This window comes from Mytilus trossulus, chromosome 2, assembly GCF_036588685.1.
Source record: "Mytilus trossulus isolate FHL-02 chromosome 2, PNRI_Mtr1.1.1.hap1, whole genome shotgun sequence".
NCBI classification, from domain to species: Eukaryota; Metazoa; Mollusca; class Bivalvia; order Mytilida; family Mytilidae; genus Mytilus; species Mytilus trossulus.
In genome coordinates this window covers 69503426-69531157 of record NC_086374.1, presented here as the reverse complement: position 1 = coordinate 69531157, position 27732 = coordinate 69503426, and the positions used below count along the sequence as shown (strand labels likewise).

The window sequence follows — 27732 nt, the reverse complement described above, 5'->3', positions numbered from 1 at the left end:
AACTACTTGGCTAATTTTAACAAAACTTTGCTATAATCACAACTGGGGTACAAAATGTGTCCAATGACCAAGCCTGTCAACCAAAATGGATAACATGGTTAAAAATAGTATATAGGGGAAATTTTGTTTTATTTTCTTGGAGACAGCTATATATCAGACTTCAGAAACATGTCAAAACAGATGGACTCAACATTGCTCAATAGACCACTTTCGAGTTCATCCGTCACTGGAAAAACTTGTCAATTGTGCAGAATAAACTAGAAATATTTTTTGTTTCGTAAGTACTAAAGCACACTTCTCTTATGACAGCAGTGCTCATTGTCAATTATGAGAACTTAGTTTGCCGAATAAATCGTGCAATATAGTATTATAATTTTTCAACCACTCGCTCATCATTGGAATGGAAGTGACAATGTCCCAAAGCGCACAAATGATGTTCACTAAAAACAGAATTTTTGACAGAAATGCATCAAACTCGAAGTTGTCTATTCAATAAATCATTTTGAATAAGTTATATGCAAAAGAATTTTACACCAAAGAAATAAATGGAGGTGGTACATTAATGTTGTTAAGTATTGTTACAATATCCAGTTAAATTAAAACAGTCTTCATAGATTTATATTTTATTGTTTGTACATTTAAATAGATACGACATTTTTTGTGAAATGAGAAATGAATAAATATCACAGTGTAAATGTTTCTCAATGTCTCAAAATTCATTTCTTGATACCATAACATTGTATGATTAGGATATATCACATGACGTAGGCAACCAATAGAATCCTTTGTACAATATTGTTCATTATGACAAATTTAAGCTGATTCTGTTGTTGATCCTGTCTTCTCTTCCATAATGGTGTCGAGCTTTGGATCAGTTTTCTCTCCTGGAAATAGAAAAATAGCATTAACATCATTTTTTATTGTACCAGATGCCCATTCGAATTATGGATTCATAATTATTTGTTGATTACTAATTTTTCGTTGATTTCATGGATAAAGTTTAGACCTGAATTTAAATTAATTTCCTATAGGTTGCTTAATAGACTTACAACAAACCCTGAAATCAAGTATCCATGATAAAACAAAACAATATAGCCAAAACCAGGCAAGGAATTTGAGGTTTGCATCAGGGATGATATATTCATAATTAAAAATAATTTCCCAAATTTTCTCATAATATTTTTTTAACTGCAATCTAGTTAAATATACATGTACATGATGTATTCTTTCAAATAAAATTTAATACCAAAAGAGAAACATATTTTTTTATTAAAAAAAATTATAGTTTCAAAAGAATGTTCAATGGAACCCAGTGTTAAGCCTACTTTTGCTGTAAATCGCAGGCCCAACAAAAATGAGGAAAAATATCAATAAAATTATTACTCCTGGTATTAAATATCTTTTGATTGTAAGAAGCTTCTGTCCAAGCTTGGTAAAAATCCAGGAAAGTTTATGAACCTAATAAATGTTAAAAAAACTTTAAATGCAGACTACATGTATGTAATTTTAACTGGAAGAAAAACTAAGTCCATTTATAAGTAAAATACAGATAGAAAAATACAAAATTTTAACAAATTTCCTTCTAGATACTAGCTTTTGATCATAAACAAGCTTATGTCCAAGTTTGGTACAAATCCAAAATAGTATAAGAAAGTTATAAAAAAATTTAAACTTTAACCACATAGTGAATGTGTTTCCTAAGGCTTCATGAGGCTGAGGCAGAAATTTTAGTCCATTTAAAAGTAAAATACGGGAAAAATGGAATTTTAATTTTTACAAAATTTTCTTCTGGATACTATCTTATGATCACAAACAAGCTTCTCACTGTCCAAGTTTGGTAGAAATCCCGTATAGTTTATAAAAGTTATTAAAATTTCAAAAACTGAAACGAATCACAGAGTGAATGTAATGTTTCCAAGCAGAAAAACTAAGTCCATTTAAAAGTAAAATACTGAAAAAAATGGAATATTATTTTTGCAAAATTTACCCCTGGTTACGATCTAACAATCATAAACAAGCTTCTGTCCAAGTTTGGTACAAACCCAGGATAGTTTAAGAAAGTTATTAAAATTTAAAAAACTTTAACCACAGAGTGAATGTAATGTTTCACTGCAGAAAAACTAATTCCAGTCATAAGTAAAATACAGAAAAAATTGGAATTTTATTTTTACAAAATTTACTTCTGGATACTATCTTTATATGATCATAAACGAGCTTGTGTACAAGTTTGGTAGAATTCCAGTATAATTTAAAGAAAGTTATTAAAATTTAAAAAAACTTTAACCACAAATTGAATATTTGTGGACACCACTGCTGATAAAATGTAGGATTGCTATCTCTTTCTTTTTCAACTAAAGTCAAAGGCTCAACAATAACTGAAATCACAGATTATTAGTTAGAAAACCTAATGTTAACAAAGTTCTTTAATTCATTTTTTTCAACCATCCTATAAATAGGTTTTCCACCACATATATATAAACTTTATTTCTCACACTGAATTATTTTTTTTAGATAAACATCATTTATTTTATAGACAACCACTATTGAATATTAACTTGTCTGGGTATGTGTATTAAAAAGTTATAGTAAGTCAAGAACACCTTCTGGTTAATAAATCATGATACATGCAGATAATTTCAACACCTTCTATTTACCTACCGCTTGGATTTAGCAATGTGCAATCCTGTGAAACATAATAGCTATAAATAACTTACAGATGATTTGTCACTAATTTAACATGGAACAAGAGGCTGTCACAACAACAGCAAACCGGATTTATTAACATTTATTTGTGTCCTACCAATATCACAAGAGCCATAACTCCTGAACAGTAAAAGTCAAAATAGTCATTCTTAAACTTGACCTCCATTTTGTCGTCAGTAACAACATATTAAAATTTGAAAAGCTTAGGTTGAATGGTTCATGAGTAAATGCAACAAAATGAATGGAAACACCATTTTACGATCTTTCAAGAACCATAACTCCTAAACAGTATAAGTCAAAATCGACATTATTGAACTTGACCTTCATTTTGTTGTCCGTAACAACATAGTAAAATTTTAAAAGCTTTGGTTTAACTGTTCATGAGTAAATGCACATACAACATTTGGTTGCCGCCTGCCCTCCCTCCCGACCGCCACCCCCAAATCAATAACCAACATTTTTGTCACAAAAATCTGGTTAAAAAGGAAAACAAACAGAGTAATATATGTATTTTGGTCTCATTTACTTTTCACCATGACAAGAACACAGCGGGAAATAGATTTAACTGAACATTATTACTTGGAATTCATTGCTTGAGTAGATAATAGACTTCAAATTACTCAATTCATCAACAAGATTTTACACAGGGCTGTTCCAGAATTAAACGCATGGGATGCAAATTTTTAGTAAGCTTACCACCAACAAAATAAAAAAATCATTTTACCTTATAATTCTTACAAAAGTTATAATAAAATGCAACCCCCAATATTTAATTAACTTGATTAAATGTTTGAAGCTTTTATAAAAAGGAATACTTTTAGTTCAGGGTAACATGTAATGGTAACAAATACCCAAACCCAGTTCAGGGAAAATGTAAATCTAAAGTATGTAATTTTCCATATCATATTCTATGCCAATTCTATGCCAATGCCAATTCTCAAATTATTAAGCTTTACTTTTTTTATCATGATTTGTGAGTCTCAGTTTGATTCTTCAGCTGAAACAGAAATAGTAATATAATTATTCTATAAATAATACCTTCAGAATCATCCTGTTTTTCTCCTTCACTACTTTCTGACTTTTCTGTCTTTTCCTGTTGTTGTTCTTCATCTTTAGGATCTATAATTGTCACTTTAGATTCTGTAGGAGGGGGAGTTGGAGGGGGAAATAAGACATCCTTCTCAGATTGAATATCCTATAAAACAGGGGAGATAATCTAGTCAATTCATACATAATAGTTTTACATTGTAGATGGTTAGTGCACATACAGGCTTATTCTCTTTATCTACTAAGATTTTCAAATCTACATGTTTCACAACTTGTCTAGACTTAGACCAATTTATTGCTTGACATCTGATATACAACATAATTATATAAAAACAAGAATATGTGATATGATTGCCAATGAGAAAACTATCCACCTAAGAGACATGTACATTGTATACATATATTTATCGCGCCGCAGGTAAAATATCATGTTGTGATTGGTTAAAAGCTGTCACATGGTGACCCCCTATGAGACCGTAGGGGGTTAGTAAATTTCATAGGGGTTCATGACGCTTTAATGTCGACGTCATCTATTGATGTTGTTGTGTTTCACTGTTTATTTTTCAATATAACACAGCATAAAATGTCCAGCGTGCGATAAATTTGTTATACTGTTAATAACTGACCCCTAATGGACCATAGAGGCCTCACCCTTTATTTATTTTACTAACCCTTTATGGATCCATAGGGGGTCAGTAGAGAACCATATAACTTATAATATATTGACATCTCTGTAATGTTTATGATGGCATTATGACCTCGAGATGTGTTTTATTTGTATTTTAAGTCCTCTTTCAGAAGTCGAAGGGGACCTAGGGTTTGCACTCTGTCTGTTTGTGAAAAATTCACTTAAATAATCAGTTTTCAACAATTTTTTCGTCGTGCTTGAAGATATTTATTTGATATTAATTGGTATATAGTTTTATCGTGACAAGTTACAGACTAAGTTTGTTTTGTTTTGGTCTGTTGATTTTGTGCAGAGATACATGTACGTATGGTCCTTGGACGTAGAAAATGCACTTAAAATTGAATAATTAGTTTTTCACACTTTTTTATGTCATGCTTGAAGATATTGATTTCATATTTGTTATATAGTTTACAACATGACAACTTTGACAAGTTATAGATCAAGGTAGCATTTTGTTCGAGGACTATTAATCATCAGTATTGCCATGCAATACTCTCAAAATGCCTTATTTATCCTTGTTTCAAAATGCATACATATATTTAAACATGTTAAACATAAAATGTTGTTTTAGATGTATAATAATCTTTTCTATAAATTGTTGTTTTTTTTATTTATAAATCAGATGTAAAATAATTGCTCTACTGGTGATGTGTTTCATTTTTGAAAGGCTATTAAAGGTGGCAAAAAAACAAAAAAAAAGCAAAGAATTGAATCAGACTGAATATCCTATAAAACAGGGGAGATAATTTTCAAATTTCTTTACCTGCAGTGTAGCACTTATTGCGGTCTTCATTTCTTCTGACAGCTCAATATCTTGCACAACATTCCAATATCCTTTAGAAACCATTGTGACAGGGAACGAGAAAACAATGCCATCAGGAATATTATACCAACCTAAATGCATACATAAAATTGTTAATATTCAATACAATTACATACATTGAATATATATTTTTTTGTAGTCAGTACATTTTTCTTAAATGTCTATACTTTCTTAATTACTTTTTCAACATTTGGCATTTATATTTAATCATATTCTTGTACTTGGTATAATTTATTAATTCTGACACTGTCCCTTTCTCTTGCTTCTTAGTAAACCAGAAAATGTATATATTATATGCAGTGCATTTATTTATATTTAATGAGTTACTTCCCTTTATACACCAAAGTTTAAATTTTGATTCAATCAATGTAAAAAAATATAACAATAATTGAAATGAACAGAATACAATCAAACAAATTCCTTATTTCCACAAAAAAATTGAATTTCTTCATCAAATTTGTTAATTCAAGTAAAATACTGTACATGTATGTAGTAATTTGGTGATGGATAGTTGTCTCATTGACAATCATAATATATCTCTTTATCTTTAGATTGATCATATGCAGGAGTTTTCATATATACAAACCTTCAGAACAAACAGCCAGTGAGAACATTTGTCCAGCAGGAGACCCATTCCACCAATGTTCCAGCATACTAGTGATTGCACCACCAGCTGACATAGATGGTGTATGTTTAAGATTTTCTGTCATTTTTTCATGTCTTGTTTTGACCAGCTCAATGTAGTCTTTATCCATCCAAGGTTTGTCCCATACCATTTCAGGAGCAGGGAGTGAAAAGCTTGGTGGTCCCCAGATAGCGCCATCATATCCATGGACACGACTTCTTGCTAGATCTACATAATGTTCCCCATTCACATTCCCCCAAACTATCAAGTCAACAACACCACTTGTGTTGACCTTTAATCTTTCGGCAACAACAGCTTTTGCATTGTTTTCAATTCTTCTAGACAGACCAACAAAATTTTGTCTTGGAATATTTGGAGCATTTTGAATCATCATATAAGTGTTCATATTGACCGGTCCATTTCCTGTGTGAAGAACTTTAACATTTTTTAAAGCTGCATCATTTATAACTTTGGCATAAGCACTAAAGTGTGAAGAATTTCTTTTGATCCATGCTGACTTGTCCTCTTCTGGATTCTGTATGAGGTCATCTAACAATACAATTGCACTGCAATTCTTAAAAGCATCCTTAGTGTCTGAAGTTACAGAAACTTCTCTGAGTAAACCATGTGCAAGATCCTCTGCTTCCATTTTTAAACCTTCTAACTCTTCCAGTTTATCATTTGTATCCAGTAAATGAAGAGCTATTTCTGTATGTTTGCCAAAAACATCTCCTTGACCAATTGAATTTATAATTGCATAACATACTGGACTTGTTGCACATGTGATACACACATGTATAGGACTGCTTCTGGCTTTAAACTCAGCTTCCTCTTTGACAATATCAACTTTATATTGTTTATTTTCTTTGGAAATCAAATTCATATCATTACTAACTTGATCTGATTGGATTCCATAGTAACCGAATGCATATTCTTGAAATTCATTGGCTCCACCAATCAAAACACCTTTGCCACCTCGATCAACCAATTCCCTCCATACTATTGGTGACTTCATATGTTGCCATCCTCTTTCATTGCATGTATTTTTCAACCATTTCTAAAAAGAATATCTAAATATTATCATACAGAAAAAAACAACAGTGTTAATGGCCACACATGTATGAATGTCAGTCAGAGGTACTACATGTACATGTACAAGTAATTTTTCATTAACGTTAAGAAATAAATATTAACCTGCCACATTTTTGTGCCTATCCCAAGTCAGGAGCCTCTGGTCATTGTTAGTCTTGTATCCTTTTTAATTTTAGTTTCTTGTGTATAATTCGGGGTTGAGTATAACGTCCATTATCACTGAACTAGTAAACATATTTGTTTAGGGGCCAGCTGAAGGATGTCTCTGGGTGCCGGAGTTTCCCGCTGCATTGAAGACCCATTGGTGGCTTTTGGCTGTTGTCTGCTCTAAGGTCGGGTTGTTGTCACTTTGACACATTCCCCATTTCAATTCTCAATTCTATTAATATGTCTATATACATTTGTAATTAGTTTTATAAGATACTTTAAAAATAAGACAATGAAAGTATAAATTTATTGGTTTGTTAATTTCCCTTAAACATTCAGATTTTGTTTCAATTATACAAGTAACATGCACTTCGATATTTCCTTTTCCTAGTTCTCAGGTATTTCAATATAAAATTCGGTTGAAATGCCCTAGAAATTAACAACTAAGGGGAACTAACTCTGATTTTTTTCAGCATAATTATTAAGGGAATCTACATGTCTACTGAGATTTGTTATTACTTAAACTTGTCATTTACAGACATTTGTATATATATATATGTCATAAATCTATGAGTTGATATGAATTCATAAGTTTTAGTCTGTTGTACAATATACATATTTGTGATACATCTGATGTACATATATATATGCAGATCTCAATACTAATTATTAAACAATCTGTTCATCATACATATTCATGAATCAATTGCCACTTGCAATTGGACAGGGTTGGCAAAAACCCGGGTTTTATGAGTATTGCCAAGCCCAGTGGGAAATATTGGGAAAACCCAGTTTACTGGGTTTTAGTGGGAAATACTGGGCAATACTGGCCTGGGTAATATAAAATACTGGTCTGAATTTCATATCTGGATTCAGTGATCAAACACAAATGTAATACTTTTAATTAGATATTTATTACCTATATTGTTTTTCAATGTTTGGATTTTAGGAAACCATGCTTTGTAATTAACAAGGTATCCTTATAAAAACTAAATGTGCAAATCTTGTATTCTGTCTATATAAAGAAATAATAGAGAATAGAATGAAATTGAATTTAAATTCTTCTAGAAATGACTTTAATGGTTATCTGTATAAAATGTTTATATTTAGCTATAACACCATGAAACTACACCAAGTCTTTACTATTTTGTGTTAAAATAAACTTAAAAAATCATATTGCCCAGTAATGCCCAGTATCACCCATTTCTGGGAGTATTGACCAGCCCGGCGGGTAATACTTTGCCAACCCTGCACTTGGACACTTGAAACTAATCTTACCTGAGGCAAATATTAAAGTTGAAGCTTTTGGAATTACACAGTAAACTCAAAATATCTTTTTCATAGTAACTTGTACCAGAAAGATTAAAATTATTACTGAAAATATGCTAGTCTTAAGATTTTTTTAACAAACCTTTCAATATCAATAGTATATATTGTAGTACATTGATGTTTAATGTAAATGTTTTAGGGATAACTTGTTGATGAAAAAAATTAAGATATTGAGGAAAACAGTTAAATTTCTGTTTACTTTACATATATGTAAATGTACTTAAATTAAAAAATATACCTCCCAGTCATCAGGCTGTTGAACAATCTTGTGGAGTTGGAAATTTGGAAGATTCCTAGCAAGTTTATCTCCTAATAATTCTGCTCTTGCATAATAAGGACATTCAGATTTTCCTATATAAAAAAAAAACCAATAATCTAAAAATAACATTGTTACATTATGATTATGTACTGTCTAACTCAATTTTTTCCCATGTTTACTTCGGTCAAAATACCACTATCTTAACCTTCTGGTGGATAGACTTGTATAAACCACACATAATACATGCAACAGAAACCCATCTAGACAAACAAATATCTAGCTCAGAGATTCTTGATCCAGAATTTTATGACATATATTGCAAGGACAGAACATTCCAACCTGGCCATGAAGGAGGTGGCGTGTTAAATGCGGTGAGAAAAGACCTTATATCTTCAGGAGCAGTGACTCTGGATACTGACTGTGAGATATCGTGGAACAAAATACAAGTTCAGGGGAGTAAACCCCTATACACCGGATGTTTCTAAAGAGAACCAAACAATGAAGCTGTATCACTACAAAAACTAGACGAATCACTTGGGAGACTCACCCACAGCCAAAACTTGCCTAATATACATGTAGTACTAACTGGAGATTTTAACATCCCTGATATACAATGGAAAGATGCATATTCAATCCGATCACCACAACAGTACAACCTAGAGTTAAATGAGACCATTCTGAATATCACCAACGAACATAACCTTGAACAACAAAATATTACACCAACCAGAGAAAACAACATACTTTACTAAGTTTTCACAACCAACAAAAATCTCATAGAGAGCATATCTGTAGAGAGCGGAATAAGCGACCACGAGGCAGTAATTGTGGACATCAAAACTAAAGTTAAACTAACGAAAAAGATACCACGCAAAACATTCTTATACTCCAAAGGAAATATACCAGCTATAAAGACCAGACTGAAGGATGAATTTCCTGAATACATCAAAAGACAAATGATCAATCTATAGAAATTTGTTGGGAAACATTTAAGACCTTACTTACATCACTCATGGACGAGCATATACCACAGAAAACATGCCCCAGTAGATGGAACATCCCCTGGCTCACGAGAGATATTAAGAGAGCAATACGTAGAAAACAACGACTATATAACAGAGGTAAAAAGACCAAAAAAGATAAAGACTGGGTAAAATTCAAAAATATCAGAAGAAACATAAAAAACTACTAGAAGTTGAACACAAAAATTACTTATCCAATTTATTAGAAATTAAGGATGCAACCAATACTGAGTGGCCTAAACAGGGAATCACCAAACTGTTTTGGAGATATGTAAAGTCAAGAAAACAGGAGAGTAGTGGTGTATCAACACTCAATGTAGATGGACAAATTAAGTAAGGAAGACAATACATCCAAAGCAGAAGCACTTAACAACCAATTCCAGTCTGTTTTTACAGAGGAAGACATGGCTTCATTTCCAAACGTGGGACCTAGTACCATCAATAAAATTAACGACATCAAAATTGAAGAAAAGGGAATAGCAAAGCTACTAAAACAACTAAATATTAATAAAGCTAGTGGTCCAGATAAAATATCTTGCAGAATATTAAAGGAAACAGCTGATGAAATATCACCTTATCTGAAACACATATTTGAAAGATCATTATGTCTAAAACAAGTCCCTCACGATTGGACTACTGCAAACATAACAGCACTTTTCAAGGAAGGAGATAGATCAAAACCAGTAAATTATAGACCGGTATCGCTTACATCAGTACTTTGTAAAGTTATGGAGCACATAATCTTTAAACACATTATGGAACACTTAGAATGTTATAATATCCTTGCAGACTTTCAACATGGATTTCGGCAAAAGAGATCATGTGAAACACAGCTTATAATAACAGTCGAAGAAATAAGCAGGTATTTAGATTCCAAACAACAAATTAAACTGACTTGTTGATACTCGACTTCAGTAAAGCCTTTGACACCGTAACCCACATCAGACTCCTCCATAAACTAGACCACTATGAAGTCAGAGGAGACATCCACGGGTGGCTGAAGTCTTGGTTAACAACTAGACAGCAGAAAGTACTAGTAGACGGGGATGAGTCATCATCTGTAAATGTAAAATCTGGTGTACCAGAAGGCACAGTGCTTGGGCCCTTAATGTTCCTCTTGTATATCAACGACATAGGTATTGACATTAAATCATCAATTAGATTATTTGCAGATGATAGCTTAATATACGTAGCTGTACAATCAATGAGCCATTGTCTTCAACTCCAGCAGGACCTGACCACTGTGGTTAACTGGACTAAAAAATGGCAAATGATATTTAATCCAACGAAATGTTTTGTATTACGTATAACAACAGGACGACAACCAATAATCTACCCATATGAAATGGAGGGACACATCCTTTGAATAGTCAACCACAATCCGTACCTAGGAGTGGAGCTATCTAGCACGTTATCATGGAATGACCACATCGGAAATATCACTACAAAGGCAAATAAAACTTTAGGCTTTATACGGCGCAATCTTAGTAAATGCCCAATGAATATAAAGCGTCAGGCATACATAACCCTTGTACGACCAACACTAGAATATGCTAGCAGTGTCTGGGACCCGCATCTCCAAAAACACATACAACAGCTAGAAATGGTCCAAAGGAGAGCAGCCAGATTCATCAGGCATGAGTATTCTCGAGACCCGGGCATAGTAACATCTTTATTAGAGGACCTAAATTAAAACTGCCACAATTACAGGAGAGACGAAAAACATTACGTTTACTCCTGTTTCACAAAGTAATCCACCAACTTATTGCTATTCCGATTCAAGAATACTTGATGACACCAGCAAGAATGACACGTCAGTTCCATCAACGACGATTTGTCAGATTAGGATCAAGTTCTGAACAAAGAAAACATAGCTTCTGTGTAATAACCATCACCACCTGGAATGAACTACCGCCTAGCTTATTGGACATTGATGACTATGAGGCATTCAAAACCGACCTTATAGCACACAGATATCCGTAAATCAGCACACACATGTTTTTATCTGCACTGGCACCTTAGTGTACATATGATTTTAAAAGAGCACATTTTTGATGACACAACTTTAATTTTAAAACATTCGTGTGATGAGTCAAACAACTCTTTACGGATTACCCATGTAGATGTAGAAGCATAAATAACCTTTTCAGCAAGAAGCCCCATTTGTTTTGCTTTCAGGACATAGACTAATATTTTTCCATCATTACTGGACATTACAAAAGTTCTGTAAAATTTTGACGTCAATGAAAAAGGGATTGTTGTATAACGTCAAAATCTTAAGCGGAACACATTTCCAAAAAGCAATAATTAGGTGTAAACACAATTTCCCATATTGACATCATATTTTTGTTTTTTTTATACAAAATTTTACAGGAACCTGTTTAATATCAAGTAATTGCAGATAAATAACGATAAGGTGTATTGCAGCAATGCCAATGGTCATTTCTCTGTCAGATCACTATTCCTGTTCTCCATGGGTTATTTTAAGTGTTGACACATGTCATTTTAATGCACTGGTACTTTCTGATATCAACAAATAAATACACTGGTCAGCCTTCTTTTGCTCAAGTGGTACCTGGATACTTTCAGGTTAGTTTTTTTTTACAAATTTTATTCTGGGTTTTTCAATTATTTTGCGACCTATTATAATATCTATATAATTGATTAAAATGAGTATTCATTTATTAACATTACCTGCAATTACGATCTTCGCCATCTTGTTTATGGTTGCCAGGTGATTCTTCGGAATTTTAATTTTTCGTCAATCTCTATGAAAAGAACATACTTTCGGATTCCTTTGGTTGTTTCGGACTTTTTCATACACTGACAAAGAAAGCCTCTAATTTCGAGTTTGTACGAAAACAAAAATGGCGTCCCCCAGACAGAAACGTGTGACTAAAAAAAGTAAAGAAACCTCACTACCTGAGACTGTTGCTTTAGATGAAGATAAACAAAAATCGTTTGAGACGAAGATAAAGACGATTAGGAAAAATGTTAGTTGTTAAAATAGTTATTCAGACTTCTTTCTTCATATATTTCGGTTCAACAAGTATCGCTTTCGCAGTTTCGGCCATACTCCAACAGTTGTTTGGGTCATAGTCGTCTCGGTCAGCCTGAGACGTTAAAGTTGAATTTGTCCGTTTCGAATCAAGGCTTCGTTTTCAAAGCAAAAAGTGGAATAGTATTAAAGGCAATTTTAAAAGGGAAGCCCAAACATCTTGATGAGGGGGGGGGGGGGGGGGGGGGGGGGTTCTGAAGCTCACAAAAAGTCACATGTTATAGATCATAAGTCATGTAAATTATGTAATGTTTATATAAAAAATAAAGTAGTAATTTGTGCTAAATATTCCGATGCAGGAAGCATCCATATATAAGGTGTATCAGTCAGAAGCAGGACAAATCGCCCCACTTTAAAAAAGAACTTGCTCAAACTGATTTACCAAATAGCCCCACTTTTATATAAATTCGCCCCACATGTGAAATGGGTTAAATCATGTTTAATTTTACCATGATAACTCATGCCAACTCGCCCCACTTATGGAAAACAGTAATATCTAGATTAATATATAATTTCCATGTCTGCCAACTCGCCCCACTTTAATGAAAACTTATCCACACAGAAATTACAAACAAACCGAAAAAAAACTAACCTTCTTTCTGTTTGTATTCAACTATGCAGAAGAAAAGAACAAAAAAAGAATCTTTTCAAACTTCTCATAAGTGGGACCAATTGGAAAGCCAACACTCATTAGGCCAAAAAAAATATGTCTGTTTCCTGTTTCCCGACCGACCCTAGATCTTTTTATTCAATTTCGGAAAATAAATCGTTTCCGATCCAGATCCGTATTTTACTATACCCAAACAATCAAAATGGCTGATCCCAGCACAAATATGTTACAATTAAGGTTTAAAAAATGTCGGCACTGGGAGGATTATTCAACTAAAGCTTCTTTAAAGAGATTAAATGAATTTAGGGTACAGGACCCTAATCAAACATGACATTTAACCATCTGCATTGCAAACCTGACAGGGAGTGCAAAAATAATTAAACATGAAAAAAGAAAAAAGAAGAAAAAAAAATCCTGACCTACCGACCCTGATTTTTTTGCCTTGGCAGCAGGAACATGAGGAAACAGACATATATTTTTTTTTGGCCTTACAGTAAACTGTTTAATTATTTTATTCGTAAGTGGGGCTAGTTGGTAGCCTTTTACTCTATTCATACTTGTACTTTTCATAAGTGGGGCTAGTTGGCATAAATCAATTCATCAGGATTTGTTACTGCTATTTAAAAAAAAATAAAGGAATAAGTTGAACATAAGATGTTTCTATAAGGTTTTCAGTGGGATAGCATCTTTTTCAATAAGTGGGGCGAGTTGGAATTACTAAATTCATCCTGGTTAATAATATATTAATCTAGATTTTACCGTTTTCCATTAAGTGGGGCGAGTTGGCAGGAGTAATATTAACAGGATTTAACACATTTCACAAGTGGGGCGATTTCTTAAAAAGTGTTCGATTTGGTAAACAAGTTTGGGACATTTTTTTTTGAGTGGAGAGTTGGTAAAAAAAGTGGGGTGATTAGGTGTGGGGCGATTTGTCATGGATTCTATCAGCCATACTTCATGTACTTGAAAAGATGTGACAGAAACAGAAATTTTAAAATATGTTGAAAGACTGAAATAATGCTTGAGTGCATATATAAATTAAAGAAGCTATTAATAAGTAGACATATGCTTAACAAAACTTGACTAAGGAACCACTATTGGCATCTTTCTAATTTGGGCCAGCAAAGACACTGATTATCATAATTATAATACATTGTACCTGCCTGCTTAATAAGAAAATGGCTGGGAGTACACTGTTTTATCTCTGTCAGTCCCATGAATATTTTTCTTCACATCTTTCTCAGTAACTACATGAACTACGTCCTCAGGATTTCTGAAATTTGGTTTCAGTGTTAATATAAGTCAGCTATACCGTGTGATGCTTTTTCAGATTCATCACTCAACAACTTCCTGTTTTTATAACCCTCGCAACGAGTTGCGGAGGGTATAATGTTTTTGACCCGTCCGTCCGTCTGTCAGTCCGTCCGTCAGTCCTGTTTCTTGTCATCGCAACTCCTCTCAAACCACTCAACAGAATTTCACGAAACCTTTTCAGATAATAAGGACATACTATGTAGTTGTGCATATCGACGGGAAATTGCGATTGAAATTCTTTTCTAGGAGTTACGCCCCTTTGAACTTATTTACTTTAGTGTACTACTGCAACAGTTTGTCATCGCAACTCCTCTCAAACCACACAACAGAATTTCACGAAACCTTTTCAGATAATAAGGACATACTATGTAGTTGTGCATATCGACGGGAAATTGCGATTCAATTTTTTTTCTAGGAGTTACGCCCCTTTGACTTATTTACTTTAATGTACTACTGCAACAGTTTGTGATCGCAACTCCTCTCAAACCACACAACAGAATTTCAAGAAACCTTTTCAGTTAATAAGGACATACTATGTAGTTGTGCATATCGACGGGAAATTGCGATTCAAATTCTTTTCTAGGAGTTACACCCCTTTGAACTTATTTACTTTAGTGTACTACTGCAACAGTTTGTCATCGCAACTCCTCTCAAACCACACAACAGAATTTCACAAAACCTTTTCGGATAATAAGGACATACTATGTAGTTGTGAATATCGACGGGAAATTGTGATTCAATTTTTTTTCTAGAAGTTACACCCCTTTGAACTTATTTACTTTAATGTACTACTGCAACAGTTTGTCATCGCAACTCCTCTGAAACTACTCAACAGAATTTCACGAAACCTTTTCAGATAATAAGGACATACTATGTAGTTGTGCATATCAACAGGAAATTGTGATTCAATTTTTTTTCTAGGAGTTACGCCCCTTTGAACTTATTTACTTTAGTGTACTATTGCAATAGTTTGTCATCGCAACTCCTCTCAAACCACACAACAGAATTTCACGAAACCTTTTCAGATAATAAGGACATACTATGTAGTTGTGCATATCGGCCGGAAATTGCGATTCAATTTTTTTTCTAGGAGTTACGCCCCTTTGACTTATTTACTTTAATGTACTACTGCAACAGTTTGTCATCGCAACTCCTCTCAAACCACACAACAGAATTTCAAGAAACCTTTTCAGTTAATAAGGACATACTATGTAGTTGTGCATATCGACGGGAAATTGCGATTCAAATTCTTTTCTAGGAGTTACGCCCCTTTGAACTTATTTACTTTAGTGTACCACTGCAACAGTTTGTCATCGCAACTCCTCTCAAACCACACAACAGAATTTCACAAAACCTTTTCGGATAATAAGGACCTATGTAGTTGTGAATATCGACGGGAAATTGTGATTCAATTTTTTTTCTAGAAGTTACGCCCCTTTGAACTTATTTACTTTAATGTACTACTGCAACAGTTTGTCATCGCAACTCCTCTGAAACTACTCAACAGAATTTCACGAAACCTTTTCAGATAATAAGGACATACTATGTAGTTGTGCATATCAACAGGAAATTGTGATTCAATTTTTTTTCTAGGAGTTACGCCCCTTTGAACTTATTTACTTTAGTGTACTACTGCAATAGTTTGTCATCGCAACTCCTCTCAAACCACACAACAGAATTTCACGAAACCTTTTCAGATAATAAGGACATACTATGTAGTTGTGCATATTGGCCGGAAATTGCGATTCAATTTTTTTTCTAGGAGTTACGCCCCTTTGAACTTATTTACTTTAATGTCCTACTTCAACAGTTTGTCATCTCAACTCCTCTCAAACCACACAACAAAATTTCATGAAACTTTGTAGATAATAAGGACATACTACGTAGATGTGCATTTCGACAACAAATTTTGATTCATTTTTTTTTTAGGAGTTACGCCCCTTTGAACTTATTTACTTCAATGTACTTCTGCAACAGTTTGTCATCTTAACTCCTCTGAAACCACACAACAGAATTTCATGAAATTTTGAAATTAATAAGGACATACTATGCATGTAGATGTGGATATTGACAGGAAATTATTATTCAATATTTTTTCTTATACAATTTTTTTCCTTACACTTATTTAATTTCTCCAATGACAATGTGGGGACGTGGGGTATTTGAGCGTGCTCACTAAGGTTCTTTAATTCAAAATATTATGTCGGGAGTATCATCAGTGAACAGTAGCTTATACTTTCACTTGTTGTTACTGCTACAGATAAATGTGTAATGAATTATTTATTTTTCAGAGCAAAGATGGAACATCACCAGGTGTTGTGTATCTTGGTAATATACCACATGGATTCTTTGAACCTCAAATGAAGCAGTTCTTTCGCCAGTTTGGAACAGTACAAAGATTAAGATTATCTCGTAGCAAAAAGGTTTGCATCTATTTTTACAATGCTCCCTTCTGGAAAACTGATTTTCATTGCTTTGATATATGTATTACCAACACTTTTTAACATTGACTACAGATAAAGGGAAAGCAGCTAGTATTTAACAGGTTTAGAAGAATCTTTTGTCATCTTAATTCTGAAATGACTACAATTAATGCATTGTCTTTTGACATATTAAAATAATCAAATTTGTATAGAGCCTGTAGGTAAGGTGCTTCTCATTTCAGTTATGTTCTGTATCTAAATTATATGCATTATATTTAATTTTTACTTTAAGTATTATTTTTGTAATTTAAATCATGCTGACATTAATTTGTATTTCCATAGACACTTCTATCAATTTTTTAGTTTATTTATTCATTTGTTTGTTTATCTGTTTGTTTATCTGTTTGTTTAATTATTTTTTTCTATTTGTTCTTGTTAATTGAAAGTAATATCGTTGTGGTTTTTTTTCTATTTCTATTTTTTTTTCATTCCTTTTCATTCTAATATTGACATTTTGACACAATCTTTATACATTTTTTATTTACATTTTTCAGAGTGGGAAAGGCAAAGGTTATGCTTTTATAGAGTTCCAATGTGATGATGTCGCAAAGATTGTTGCTGAAACAATGAATAACTATTTGATGTTTGAAAGATTGTTAAAATGTAAGTTTATTACCTGAGTTTACCTGAGATCTTACATTAAGGATTTTCGCTCGTCATCTTTTGGAATTTTTGTCAGATTGTCAAATCCTTTTGCAAAGAATGTTTATACTAGTTTAACTTGCACATTCTCACTCTTATAAAAAAGATTTAGCATGTTGATTTTTGGTAATTAATGGCTTAAGGATCAAGTCAAATGCACCTGCTATGTTCAGAGTTTGAATTCACAACCTCAGTAATGAAAGGCTAGTATTACAGTAGATAAACTATAGAAAAAATGAAGGTGTTACACATGAAAGTCAAGACTCAACGATACATAGTAAACTTGTTCCATTTTCTACATATTTTCTTCATGTCATACAACTTCAGGTCTAAAACATAATCCATCTTCTTCAAGCGAAAAATCAAAGTAGAGGATGGCCAATAAATTGATCCTTGTTTTAAAAATTCCAATAGGGAACATACATTACATAATTGTAGTACATATGTATAAATGAACCAATTTTTAAGACATTTTTACAGTCAAAATGATAAATCATGCAAACCAAGAGTTTAAATGCCTTCCTTGCAAACTTTGTTTAGTTGTTTGCTCAGGCATTGTAATTAAGATTTACACCTAAATTCAATGGAGAGGCGGAGTAATAGTTTGTTTACTATATAAAAAAGATTTGATAAGACAATGGATATTATATTGGAAACAATTTTAATATTTGTTGACCAATCAAACCTTTGTGTATAGTAAACAGACTGTTAATGAGCAAACAATCAAACAAAGTTTGCAAGCAAGGCATTTAAACTCTTGGTTTGCATGCTTTATTATTTTAACGGTAAATAGAATAGCTTTAAACACTAACTGCATAATCTTATCTTTGAATAAACAAAGTCAGTACATGTAGTAAATTGGATGGTGAAATGAAAAATACTCTGGAACATTTTGTTTTTTGGAAATTAATAAAAATAATTAATTAGAAACTCTAAATGTTGAATGAGACACCATCATTTGAAAATAATGGTAATGGCCAATATTGTCCTACAATCTAGAAGTTGGGCTACTTTGGATTTATTATCATTCGTTGGATACCAATGTTCATGGATTGCATAGTTACAAGTGAACCACAAAGTTCAATGTTCAACAAATGACAATTTTTTTTAAGATTTGTATGCATACTGCTGAAAGCCATTAAATTAAATATCCACAAACATGTATCTTTACCTTCATCCACAAAAATTAGTACCCACTAAATAAATGAATCCACAGTATATAGCATTCACTGAGTTTATCTGTCTGTCTGTCCAAGAAATAAGTATATCATAATTTTTGCATATACATTTGTATGTATTATACTGAACAGAATGATGACATATTCGGTCATCAGCTTCTCAGTGATAAATGAATGTTGTTTTTTTTTGCATCTATAGGACATATACTTACTGTTTGACAATATTTTGGTTATCTGGTAATATTTGTTATGTGTATAAATAATAATTGAAGTTTAAATATTTCAGGTAAATATATACCACAAGAAGAACAACATCCGGCATTGTTTAAAGGTTCACAAAGACAATTTTCTAAACCTAAATCTCATTCAATAGCCATAAGACGTCATAACTTCAAAAGTCCAGACAAAAAACTAAAGTCTACAGCAAAAAGATTTCTGAAAGGTCATCAGAAAAGAATAGCTGCTTTGGCTGAAATCGGAGTGGAGTTGAAGATAAAAAATATTGTAAGCATACCAAAAAAGAGTAATGCCAAATTGACTGAATCTTTCATACCTAACTAGAAAGAAACACCAACTGAATATTTTTTATTTTTTTATTACAAGTACATGTAGTACATGGAGGCCAGAATAAGAATTTTCATGTTCATTTGTTTATATGTTTCCTTCCCTTTGACATGTAATCGTGTATATAAATATATAATTAATAATGTATCAACAAAATGCCTTGTTTTGTTTGCATTCTTTTCTTGGAACTCCATTTCTTATGATAAAAGTTATGAATAATTTTGAAACCAAAAAAAGTTATGAGCTTATAAGTTTTGGCTTTTTATGACCCACCTAAGATAGTCATGTTTTCTGGTCTGTTCCTCCATTCGACAGTGTGTCCATCCGTCTGTCCCGCTTCAGGTTAAAGTTTTTGGTCAAGGTAGTTTTTGATGAAGCTGAAGTCCAATCAACTTGAAACTTAGTACACATGTTGCTTATGATATGATCTTTCTAATTTTAAAGCTAAATTAGACATTTGGCCCAATTTCAGGGTCCGTTTAACATGGAAAATGATAGTGCTAGTGGGGCATCCATGTACTTTGGACACATTCTTGTTTCAACATATCTTATATATAAACATTTTCTTTACAAATCTTTATACCAATAAATTTATAATATTTTGTTTTGCATTGTCCATGTATGTTTATACAACAAAGCTATTGAGTACAATCTATATATAAAAAAAAAGTGACAGTTCTTTGATAAAAAGAACTTTCAACTGAATTAAAATTTGGAAGCACAGTTGGTCAGTTATCCTTGTATGTATAAGAACTATCCAGGATGGGTTTATTTTATGTAAATTTAATGTTCAGCACCAATCCTTGACATTTTGCATTTTTTTTTTGGAAGAAACTGTTATAGTTACAATTTATACTCCATTTAAAAGTGTGTTTTTTTTTAATTAAAGAAGATTTTGGGATGCACATAAATGATACTTAGCTAACAGTTAAACAATATGACAATTTCTTCTGTACAGGATTTGTATTAGAATTGTAAAATCACACCACAACCCTTTTGCATGTTAGTGGACATTTCGTGGAATTACAACCTCAGGTCAAGGGAGTTTTACAGGCAGATCTGAACCTCTGGTCCAATTTATTAACATTATGTTTTCTGGTCTATGTGTCTGTCCGTCTGTCTGTTCCACTTCAGTTTAAAGTTTTTAGTTAGGGTAGTTTTTGATCAGGTTGAAATCTTATTAATATGATTAGTTCAAATGTTCCTTATGATATGATCTTATAATTTAATGCCGAATTTGAGTTTTGTTCCCAATTTCACTATGAACTCATTTTTGTTTTTATCAATGTTGCATTTTTATTTTAAAGATAAACATTTTGTTTTTTTCTAGGAATTAGCTGTGGCTGAAGCAAAGAAACCTAAAGAACCTAAACATAAGAAGGAAACAGAAACTAGTAATAAGGAAGGCCAAGTGAAACAGAAGGCAGTTGTCACAGTCAAAGAAACAGAAACTCCAGATGGTGGAAATACACCTCCAAATAAAAGACAAAAGAAAACAAATGAAACACCACGAAGTACAAGAAAAAGGAAAGCAAATGAAACGCCTCCAAAATCGGGACAAAAGAAAACAAATGAAACACCTCCAAAATCAGGACAAAAGAAAACAAATGTTACACCTCGCAATACAAGACAGAAGAAAACAAATGAGGTGAAAAGTGAACCAGCAAAAACATTGAAAAGAAAACGCATAGAAAAGCCGTCTGGACTCTCAACTGGCAAAAAAGCAAAAAGTGTGCAATCACCTAAAAAATCTGTAACTCCTAAGAAGTTAAAATTGGCTAAATGAATAAAACTTCTTTTACATCACATTGTGTATGTTTTATTTAAAGGAATTGAAATATTTTTTTATCATTTTAAGGAATAATGTATAATACAGTCGCAATAATCATTGGTTTAATTATACCCCACTTTCCATGAGGGGAAACTTACTTCTCTCTGTCTGTCTTGGTAAATTTTGGTAGCAGTTTTTGTCAGGAATTACAAATCAGGGATCCCGGTCATAAAACTTTATTCAGTAATCCCAAATACAAAATTTGTGCTTAAAACACTAAATTAAGCTTTTTGGTAGGTTAAATTTGAGTAAAAACCATAATACTACTCCAAAAATGTTGCCATTATTTTTGTTTTTTGACAATAACTTGAAAGCTAAAATAGATTGTAATACTGGATCTGCAATATAGAGGGTATGAACTGACAACTCCTTATTGGATTTATTGCTCTTTAATGACAATTTTTTTGGTGACTTTGTCAGAGTCGAGAAGTAAGACATAGTTATGCTATTTAAGGTGTCAGTGGCAACAATTTATTAGTTTGTGATTAGGTCTAGTTTATGGTGAACCACTGATGGTAGGTTATGGATACTAAATATGCAGCTGTATAAGCATTGGCACATGTCTTCACCATGGAGATTATTTGACCCCACCCGTCAGTCATTGTATATTGACTGAAACTTTGCTTAGTTTTACATAGATATAGGAAGATGTGTTATGAGTGGTAATGAGACAACTCTCCATCCAAGTCACAATTCATAGAAATAAACCATTATAGGTCAAGGCACGGTCTTCAAGACGGAGCCTAGGCTCACTATGAACAGCAAGCTATTATGGGCTCCAAAAATTACAAGTGTAAAACCATTCAAACTGGAAAACCAATGGTCTAATCTATATAAAAAACGAGAAGCAATTCAGAACCACACAAACAAACCTCAACCCCTTAACATCTATTAGTTTGTGAATAGGTCAATTTATGGGAAGTAATTAATGGTAGGTCAATGATATGTTATGCAGTTGTATAAGTAGTGACATATCTCATTTCCAAGGAGACTTTTGCCCTGCTCCGTCCTAATTAAGTTTGACTTTGAAACTTTTGTGTTTTCATGTATAAATTTGAAATCAGATTTAATAGTTTAAGGAATACTGTTGGTGAAAGGTCAATGTTAATTGGTATGCATTTATATATTAAGCATGAGCACATTTTATTTCCATGGAGAATATTTGGTCTTTACCACTCGGTCATGTTATATTGACTTTGGAAGTTTTGCTTAGTCTAAAGGTACTACTTAATGATTGGGTCACTTTTAGATGAATATTTCATGTAGGTCAATGATACTTGGTATTCAAATATATCGGCATTTACAAGTTTCATTTCCATGGATTTTATATAACCCCACACTCTGAGTATGGTCCATTGAGTTTTTACATGTCTACCAGTTAATGTTTGTTTAATGAACCTTGTGGAAAGTCCATGGTAATTGGTATGCAGTTGTATAACAATTTGATCTCATTTTCTATTGAGAATGGTAAATCCTGTACATTCAGTCATGGTTTATTGTATCGAATATTTTATTCCCCACCTAGGCGCATTATGTTTTTCAGTCTGTGAATCCTTCGTTCATTTGTCTGTCCACCTTATCCTGCTTCAGGTTAAAGTTTTTGGTAAAGGTACTTTTTGATAAGGTTGGAAGTCCAATCAACTTGAAACTTAGTACACATGTTCACTATTGATATTGTCTTTCTTATTTTAATGCAAAATTATATTTTTTACCCCAATTTCACAGTCCACCGAAAAACATAGAAAATGATGATGCAAGTGTGGCATCCGTGTACCATGAACACATTCTTGTTTTTGCATAACTTAAAAAAAAAAGAAAGAAGCAGTATGATTGACAATGGGACAACTCTCCACAAGAGACCAAATTACACAAAGAAAACGACTTAATTTACATACAAAAAATGAACAAAAACAAATATGTAACATATTAGGACATTAACAAATTACAATCACTGAATTACAACCTCCTGACTTTGGACAGGCACATACATACAGAAAGTGGCGGGATTCCATCCCCCTAATCTGGGACAGTGGTGTAACAGTACAACACAAGAAAGAACTAGTAAAATCAGTTAAAAAAGGCTGAACTCATCAAATGGATATAAATAGAAATACAACAAATCACAAAGACACAGTGTCCGGGTACTTGTATAACCCCAACATTTAAAAAGAAACTTGAGTACTGATCTGAGAGTACTTTCATTTACTGACAGCTAGTTCAAACTAACAACTAATAAAAAAAATCGTACATCTAAGACTAAATCATCAATCAGTACACATCCAATGGATTTAGTGTAAAGACGTCATAAACAGACAGAGAAAACATGACCTTTTGTAGATCCATGAACGTGTATATGTATAGAACCATAATATATAATCTGCTTTTAATTTACTGAAAACAAAATCAACATCAATATATACCAATAAGAACAATATTCAATGATGATCCAATTACAGTGTTGAATTAATATTGGTAACCTTTTAGAATAAGTTTTCTACACGTACAACACAAATTCAAGACCAAATTTATAAATATATGGTAGAATTTATGAAAGGTTTTAAGTAATTTGTGGTAACGAAATCCCTGGCTTAATAATTCACCAGTAATTCATAGATACCGTTCGTTAAAATAAAAAAAGTCATAACAGAGACGGGCATAGCGAATTAGTTTTGTAATATAAACACCGTAATATGGTGCCAAAGGAAAATCACCATCATAAAAGGGAAAATCAACAATAAGAACGAAAAATCGCCTCTTTTTTCGTTAATTTTAGTGTGGAGTTTCTCGTATAAAACCGACGTAGGGAACAAACTTCGGGATTGATATTTTAATTTCAACATTTTCATTATCAAAATAACAAATCGGCGAATCATATCTCTGAGTGCACAGTTTATTACTATTGATCACTATTTGTTTCGTGTTTTGTCTCGTATGATAGAAATTATTATAGACAAATAGACACGTAAAATCACAAAAATTATCAGCCAGGCAAGTTCTTCTAGAAAATTAAATGTTGCAAATATATTCAGTAGGCTCTACAGCCTCTATACAAATATGGGCATTCCGGATTTGACTAAAATAATATACTAGTATTTAAAGGACATCGTAATAATTAAAAATTAGAACAGGAAAAAAACATACCAATTGACTCCGTTTTATTTTTGTAAACAGAATATGAAGTATACAAACAAAACGTGTTCCTTAATGAAACTCAAACGGTACAATTGCCTTCTTCCTGTCAGATCAAATGCCAGAATAGTGATGATGTTTTCTTTTGTTCGGGAGATAATTCATATCTATTGTTTTTATATATTCCATTAGATATGACAACGGAAGCTGACCAGTGTACACAACAGCTTCGATAACCTTAGAGACTATTGCCTTGATTGGTGATTGTAAGATATTCATTCACATATTTCCCAATGGAGTGGACTATTTCCGTTCTATAACATGGTATAATTAAATGTGGACGTCAGACACTGACCGGTCAGTGAAATGTTAGTATGACAGGGTACTCCGAGGGACAGTTTTAAATAAAGATAACATGCAGAAAATCTATATAGACTAGACATAATATAATATTTACGTAGTCAAAAACCCCTTAATAGACTCATTACGACTAAATTTTCCAGGCCAAACAGATGGATTTTGGTTTTCAAGAAAAAATGGAAACTTTAGTATTTCAATTTGTTATCAGAAAACCTTTTTTTTCAGATTTAAGAACTATAGACACAGATCTGAGACTAATTTTAGGTTAATTGACTGGGAAGACAAAGAAAAAAGGAAAACCAGTTCGTTATCTTTTCTAGCGACATACCCTCCAACTTTACTTGGCCTTTTAACCTTTTTGATTCGAGCGTCACTGATGAGTTTTTTGTATCTACATAACGCGCACTTAGCTTACAAAAGTATGAGCGCTGTATTTTCAACCCAACAATGTTAGATCTGTAAATTTGCCTTCGCAAATTTTTGGTTCTTCCCTCTATATATATATATTTTGTATATACATATACATGTATCATTGAAGACAACTTAAGTATAGCTGTGCTTTTATAAAATTATTCAAGTGCATTCGATGCACTAAAAGAATTAAAGAGAAAACAATTTGCACACCTTGTGGAATACTTATGTCAGGTGCAAGTAACTTTAAAATGTTCAAATAAAAGCTAGATTGTACATCATGTTAACTTATTTACACATTGAGCAGATTAAATGTGATGAGCTATATATAAGTACCAATGACAGTTTGTAACCATAGAAGCAAAGCGAATGAATTGATGATATGTATTAAGTTTTAAAAAGAAACCCCATTGGTTAACGCCACTTGTAATATTAAGAAATTTAAATGTAACAACTAAATAAAAAAATCCAGAGAGAGCTTTATATTTAATACTGTTTGACATGAAACTTTACAAAATTTGGATCGAAATACAGTATTATTGACAGCGAGTGGATATATATTTACAATGTTCTAGCTTGACCCCAAAACAATGCCACACGTGACGTCTGCATGAGATTAGAAGAATGAAGTTTATATCTAAACGTCTATATACCTTTATAAAGAAATGTTCATAGCAGATACGACGTGAACGCCTAGCATTGAGGTATTTTCTTTATCCTGAAGGACTAATTTTAAAATCTTTGTATCATCTAAAAGCCAACTGTTGGTACATGTATGACTTGATCGATTAATCGATCGACCGAAAGAGAGCAAGCGAGAGAAAGAGTTTGACGGTCAATGCACATACTACAACACTTTTTAAATTCACTTGAATTAAATAACACTCAGTCTAAAGGAAATCGAAACAAGAGATAAAATGTAACACTGAACGTCAAGGAATAATGCACCTTTTAAAAGGCTTTTAAACTAACTTTATTATTTCCGTTTAACATGCAAACTGGTCTTTATCCTCAATCAGAGCAGTTGCACGTTTCAGTCTTTCTCCGAGAGAACATTCTAATATGACGTTATAATTCAAATTTCAAATGTTTTTTATGTTAATAATGTTCCATTAAAAACATAAGAAAGCCCGTTTTGTTGGTTATAATTACGTAATATTACTTTTTGATTTGTTCTCATTTGTATCTGTTTCCTGATGTTTCTAAGAATTACACCCACCTTTTTATATTTGTTGAAAGTAAATTGATTGTCACGCGAATGAAACTACGGGGGTTTCTTTGCCTTTCAGTGAAAACAAAGTCAACTTCCAGGCGATCAGACTAAACAGGATTGCCGAGTCTGAAACCTGAATAACATAATTTCAAAAAGAAGATAATTATTTCACGATATTATTTGTTTCTTATACATTCATTACTTCTATTCTTATACAACACTATAATTTGCAGATATCATTTTCTTTTGGATAATACCATTTAACAGTCTGGGAGAACATGATTTAGTTTGGACTTGTAATTGAGTTTGAACTAGCTTTCAGTCGCTGCGAGTACTCTTAGATCAATACTTTATTTCTTTTGTCTTTCCATAATTATTTATTTTTACATATTCATGCAAATCTGACGAAAGAGGCCATTTCCAACCAAGTTCTACAATTTGTTCTGATCCTGTGCTGTTATACACTGAAGCACCATCAGCACCATCTCAGGTTTTGTGGAGTGTTTTAAGCGATCACAAACATGTTAAACACCGCTATACAATATTTGTGTCACAGCATGTTTCTAGTCAAATCCCTATGATTCAGTGGTTGTCGTTGGTTGATGTGTGTCGTTCCAATTTTTCTTCTTATATGGTTGACTATATACGAGATTGGTTTTGCTTATTATTGAAGGCCGTATGATGATCTATATTTTACATCTACGTCAATTGGACATCGACTCACTCTGATGGATAGTTTTCTTATTGAAAATCATACCACATCTCCTTATTTCTATTATGATTATATTCTGGTCATACATTTTGAAATGCCATGGTTCAACCACGTGGTTTCGACGTTGTTAATCGGTGCATTTTTAGCCATTTTCAAATGATTGCGTTTTTATCTCCCTTTCACAGATGTTTCAAGCAAGCTATATATATAGTAAACGGGACAAAAAATATCATTTTCAATTGAAAAAAAGCAATAAAACTTGTAGAATATGGTGACATAATAGAAAGCTATGACACACTTGATATTTTTAACGAGAACTTGGTAAGAGGTAATCGACTAATTAGTGCTTCTTTTTACAGCACTAGTAATTACTGTATGCACTAGATCGGTAACCGGCAATGGGAATTGAAAAAAATAGAGCATACTATTTAAATTCACACAAAGCGGGTATCTTCTAGTCATATGATAAAAACAAGAAAAACATTTTGCAGA

The 27732-nt window shown here is 32.6% G+C and overlaps 2 protein-coding genes across 2 annotated transcripts; one reads left to right on the top strand and one right to left on the bottom strand.

Moving 5' to 3' along the window:
• Positions 1–607: 607 nt before the first annotated feature.
• LOC134707889 (putative malate dehydrogenase 1B) lies at positions 608–12558 on the bottom strand. Its single transcript, XM_063568002.1, has 6 exons — positions 12430–12558; positions 8693–8805; positions 5848–6943; positions 5202–5332; positions 3742–3898; positions 608–884 (listed from the first exon to the last, which is right to left on the bottom strand). Exons 1-6 carry the CDS (start codon positions 12449–12451, stop codon positions 814–816), a joined length of 1590 nt encoding a protein of 529 aa, XP_063424072.1. The 5' UTR covers positions 12452–12558; the 3' UTR covers positions 608–813.
• An 18-nt stretch (positions 12559–12576) lies between these two features.
• On the top strand, positions 12577–21390 carry LOC134707890 (MKI67 FHA domain-interacting nucleolar phosphoprotein-like). The gene is made up of 5 exons (XM_063568003.1): positions 12577–12728; positions 17009–17140; positions 17695–17803; positions 19307–19524; positions 20915–21390. Exons 1-5 carry the CDS (start codon positions 12603–12605, stop codon positions 21368–21370), a joined length of 1041 nt encoding a protein of 346 aa, XP_063424073.1. The 5' UTR covers positions 12577–12602; the 3' UTR covers positions 21371–21390.
• The last annotated feature ends 6342 nt before the right edge of the window (positions 21391–27732 follow it).

What these genes read in the sequence shown, in the direction of transcription:
- LOC134707889 (XM_063568002.1), bottom strand. Translation starts at nt 12,451, where the DNA reads ATGGCGAAGATCGTAATTGCAG. An exon ending in ACTGGCTGTTTGTTCTGAAG is followed by an intron (nt 5,333 to 5,847) that starts GTTTGTATATAT and finishes GTATGCATTTAG; the next exon opens with GTTGGTATAATATTCCTGAT. An exon ending in AAAACAGGATGATTCTGAAG is followed by an intron (nt 885 to 3,741) that starts GTATTATTTATA and finishes TTCTATTTCCAG; the next exon opens with GAGAGAAAACTGATCCAAAG.
- LOC134707890 (XM_063568003.1), top strand. Translation starts at nt 12,603, where the DNA reads ATGGCGTCCCCCAGACAGAAACGTGTGACTAAAAAAAGTAAAGAAACC. An exon ending in TAAAGACGATTAGGAAAAAT is followed by an intron (nt 12,729 to 17,008) that starts GTTAGTTGTTAA and finishes TTTATTTTTCAG; the next exon opens with AGCAAAGATGGAACATCACC. An exon ending in GTTTGAAAGATTGTTAAAAT is followed by an intron (nt 17,804 to 19,306) that starts GTAAGTTTATTA and finishes TAAATATTTCAG; the next exon opens with GTAAATATATACCACAAGAA.